The 4221-nt window shown below is 37.0% G+C and overlaps 1 protein-coding gene across 2 annotated transcripts; it reads left to right on the plus strand.

Moving 5' to 3' along the window:
• Positions 1–201: 201 nt before the first annotated feature.
• On the plus strand, positions 202–3660 carry LOC134815626 (beta-1,4 N-acetylgalactosaminyltransferase 2-like). 2 transcript variants are annotated; one of them, XM_063824175.1, is made up of 3 exons: positions 202–555; positions 734–1908; positions 2522–3660. In XM_063824175.1, exons 1-3 carry the CDS (start codon positions 217–219, stop codon positions 2652–2654), a joined length of 1647 nt encoding a protein of 548 aa, XP_063680245.1. In that variant the 5' UTR covers positions 202–216; the 3' UTR covers positions 2655–3660. The 2 variants fall into 2 exon arrangements, with proteins under 2 accessions (XP_063680245.1, XP_063680246.1); XM_063824176.1 differs by lacking the exon at positions 202–555 and having other exon boundaries at positions 699–1908.
• Positions 3661–4221: the final 561 nt, after the last annotated feature.

Raw genomic sequence — 4221 nt, forward strand, 5'->3', positions numbered from 1 at the left:
GGTTAATAATTGACTTTGAGGGTCATCAAATGGCCAAGAAACTATTAACTTTATGTGGTTGCATGTTATCTTATATCAAGTTCTATTTTTAAGTGGCAAAAGATATTGGTCTCATTTACAGATCCAAATTTTTAGAAACGGTCCCCCTCCCTAATTTTATCTTTTCTTTCAAAATTATCTTAATATATCAAATCCTATTTTTAGGTGGCAAAAGATATGAGTCTCGTTCGCAAAATAAAGTCAACATTAACTCGATGGCTGCATCTAATCAAATTAGTCCTCGTGGTTTTGATGATCATTTTTATCTTTTACAATTTGAGGAGTGGGATAGTATACGATCTTGCATTCCTAGGAAATTCGACTAAAGAAAACAAGCTAATGGTTTCTTTTCCAGTGGAAACAAGGGAAAACTCCAAAAATATCAGTATTCATACCAATATTAGTGGTTACATATTCCACAACCATCGATTAAGATTATGGTATGAAGGTAGATGTATAGACTCTAGTGACGGAGAAAAGTTGACAGTACAGTTTTGTGATCCTAATTTACAGCAGGTGAGACTTAGTGTCAACTTATGTTTCTTCCACAAAATGCAGAAGATAATACTAATTGACTATTTTTGGGACCTAATCAAAAACATTGAAAGTTGAACTACTAACCATATTGCCACCATAACTAAAATAAAAATGAATGAAGGTCAATTTTTGTCATCGTTAATAAATATACTCTCAGGCGTTCAGTCTAACGATGGATAATCGTCTGATATATGAGAGAACTGGAAGATGTGTAAACTACAAAAGCCATGATAATGCCAAATTTCTGGAACTTATAGATTGCTCTGATGTCACAGAATCGTTCTTTACAGAAGACAAAGATGAAATGCTTTACATACAGCGTATCGTGAAGAATGAAGAGCTGTGCATCACACCAATGTCAGAGTGGAACGATTTGAACGTTACAACAAGTCCTTGTCTGGAGGATCCTGTTGGATTAACACGTTGTAATAAGCATGCTTCTAGAATACTACTGATGAAGGAAGATGTTTTTCAAGAAGACAGAAAATTGTTAAAGATGGCTGTTGTACCTCCAAATAGTTCATGTGACTTTAAAGCGTGTGGGTTCAACAAAAGAGAGCCGGTGAAACTCCTGCCACCTGACCAGGTGGGAAGATGTACAAATATGTGGGAATGTGTGACACTTGCAGTAAAAACAACCAGAAGACCACATCTTATATTGCGTCTAGCTCGATCAGTGAGAGACAGTCTGGGGTTCGATCTCCCGATAGTTGCATACGACGACGGACCAAACGATTACCCTGATGAAATATATCAGCAAATTGCAGAGTATCCCTTATTACAGTACGTAGTGGGTAAAAATGAAGATCTCGGTATAGCTCGAGGGAGAAATTTGGCTGTTATGCAGGTCAAGACTAAGTACTTCTTCCTTCTTGATGATGACATCAAGTTCAATGAATACACAAAACTCGATAAACTTGTTGAAATCCTGGACACTACCGACGTCGCTGTGGCCTCAGCTGCTTACAAGGTAATCGTTTTTACTTCATACCTTGAATTTGGACATTTCAACGAGAACAAGGCAAACCGTAGACTGGGAGTTTACCATGAAGCTTGCACAATTGTCAACCAAACAATTCCAAACCATCCAAGTTGTGTCAGATGCGATATTACTTCAAACGTATTTCTGGCACGAACCAAAGAGATATTGGATATAGGAGGATGGGACCCAGAGCTAATGATATTGGAACACAAGGATATATTTATTAGACTGAAAGCAGCTGGCATGAAAGTTGCACTTTGCCCGGATGTGAAAGTAGACCACGCTCGTCCGTCAAAGATAGCAGTTAAAGGCGAGGACTACTCAGAAAAAAGGAGACGAGCAGCAGGAAGGTTTGATAAGTATGATTTAAAAAATATGATTTAAAAAATCATTTAAAAAATATGATTCAAAAGATTTTAAAATATAAAAAAAGTCCCATAATGTGACCAACAATGAGTCAATGACTTGTGATTTGAAGTTTAAATTACAGAAAGACTTCATGACACTACCACTAAATAAACAAGAAATGCGGCAGCTTTTCTTTTGTGGATGGCCGCTCAATTTCCCGATCCGTGATGGCGTGTATTATCATATTCCATACAATCTGGGGACCCCCGTTTTAACTGTTTATAAGCATGCAGATATGGCGGAGTGACAGGCCGAGCGCCGCCCAGTAAATTCCATATTGAATTTGAAAATCGTGTACATTTCTATGTACGTAACCTTATATGTTTATTGTTTATGCAACCTGACACAGATCTGTGCAAAATAGTAATATTAACTCGAAATAATAATTATAATATGCTATCATTTAGTGCCTAGTGGGATACATGGTGAAATTAACAATTCACTAGGTCAATTCAGCACCATGCGCAAACAATTATTTATTTCAGAATATCGCGCAAAATTACTTAAATAATAAAAGTAGCAATGAAATAGCGGTATTAACTGTACTTAATCCAGGTTTAGAGCTCTAATAAACAACAGATGGAACATTCAGAACATATTCGATAGATCAGCAAGAAATCACTTGGTGATGAACCACGATACAGGAGAGATAACATACAAGGAGGAGAAGGAACATGAATCATGTTAATGTATTTATAATCATCAATTAGTTACCACTTTAAACATTGTCAAACAGAAATTGTATCCCCAGGAAACCTTACTGGCTGGGGCTTAACTTCAAAAGTAAGAGAGCTAGAGACTTCCGGCTTTTTGCAAAATGTTCGCCTTATAAAAATAACGTTTCCTTCCCAGAAGGAAAATTAAGGACAACATAGATTTTGACTTATCTCAAAATCTCCAGAAAAGTTTCATTTTGGGCCGATCACAAGTTTGCAAGTTTAACTTAGCGGATTCCTGTCGTCTGATTGGCTGAATTGTGTCCCGTGCTGGCTGCTTAAAGATTGGAAAGTGCCACGTGTGCAAATCACTTAATGTCGCGCGCAAGGTCAAGCCATCTGTTTAAATTAGACAACCTGTAGTAACACGGCCAGCCAGTAATATTTAACGTTTCCTGGGTCTTCGAGACCTGCCTTTAGAAGTCCGGCTGATAACTTTGGCATTATAAGGGTTGCCAACTCTTTCAGAATAGAACATCTTTCAGGATAGAATGGTTTCAACTAAAATTCCTAACCTCTCCAGAATAGAGCAGGGATTACCTGCTGATAGTTGTTGTTCTAGGGTAAAATAAGAGCTGTTCCCTGTTTGGGATATGGATACCTAAAGGGTCAATTTTAAATTTTTAGCCTATTTAAATATTTCCCTTTTCAATCATCGTGTTCTTTCTTATATGAATATCATTGTATCATATAAAATATAAATCAGTCTTGTCGTTTGCAGTTTAAGTTTCATTAAGTTGGCTATTTCTACGCTATGAATTTCAACTTAATTAAATGTTCCTATTTTTATCCGATTTGTTTGAATTGTTACTGCTGTACGATATCCATTATAAATTATATTTATTCCATATAATTACATAGTAGTATTTTCTATGATTAATCTTATGAGATACATCAGCGAATTGCAGAGTATCCCTTATTACAGTACGTAGTGAGTAAAAATGAAGATCTCGCTATAACTCGAGGAAGGAATTTGGCTGTTATGCAGGTCAAGACTAAGTACTTCTTCCTTCTTGATGATCATAATATCATGTTCAATGAATACACAAAACTCGATAAACTTGTTGAAATCCTAGACACAACTGATGTCACTGTGGCTTCAGCTGCTTATATTCATACAGGGTGGGCCAAAAGTCAGTGGGCATACGTTGGCCTTAATAGCTCCGCCGTGTTTTATATTTGAGAGCTGTTGCTTTGCAGATGGCATACTGAAGGGAAAGGAAGCAGTTCTAACGAGCTCTTCTCAAACACAAGGATATATCTTGTGAACTTGGCTAGTATATATGAAACATTTGATATGGAGTTGTAGAGGGAGTTATGTGCCTCGCCGGGCTAAAGTAGTGGATGACCTTGCTGTACGGCAAGTTAAACAAGGATCTGAAACTACTAGGTTCCGTACAGACTCAACTCTGCACCCGTGTCAATATGTTCATTATATGCAAGCCTCTTGATTTATACTGTACTTACTGGTTCGAGGATTTCGTCGTCAAAATTTGAAAATTCGAATATTCTAGACCACGCCCATTCAATATTAAAACA

This window comes from Bolinopsis microptera, chromosome 5, assembly GCF_026151205.1.
Source record: "Bolinopsis microptera isolate Bmic1 chromosome 5, MBARI_Bmic_1.0, whole genome shotgun sequence".
Taxonomy (NCBI): Eukaryota; Metazoa; Ctenophora; class Tentaculata; order Lobata; family Bolinopsidae; genus Bolinopsis; species Bolinopsis microptera.

Excerpts from the sequence above, each read along its gene's own strand:
- LOC134815626 (XM_063824175.1), top strand. The coding sequence starts at position 217 with ATGAGTCTCGTTCGCAAAATAAAGTCAACATTAACTCGATGGCTGCAT. Across the intron at positions 556-733 it reads GTGATCCTAATTTACAGCAG|GCGTTCAGTCTAACGATGGA; the intron begins GTGAGACTTAGT and ends ATATACTCTCAG. Across the intron at positions 1,909-2,521 it reads AGGAGACGAGCAGCAGGAAG|GTTTAGAGCTCTAATAAACA; the intron begins GTTTGATAAGTA and ends TACTTAATCCAG.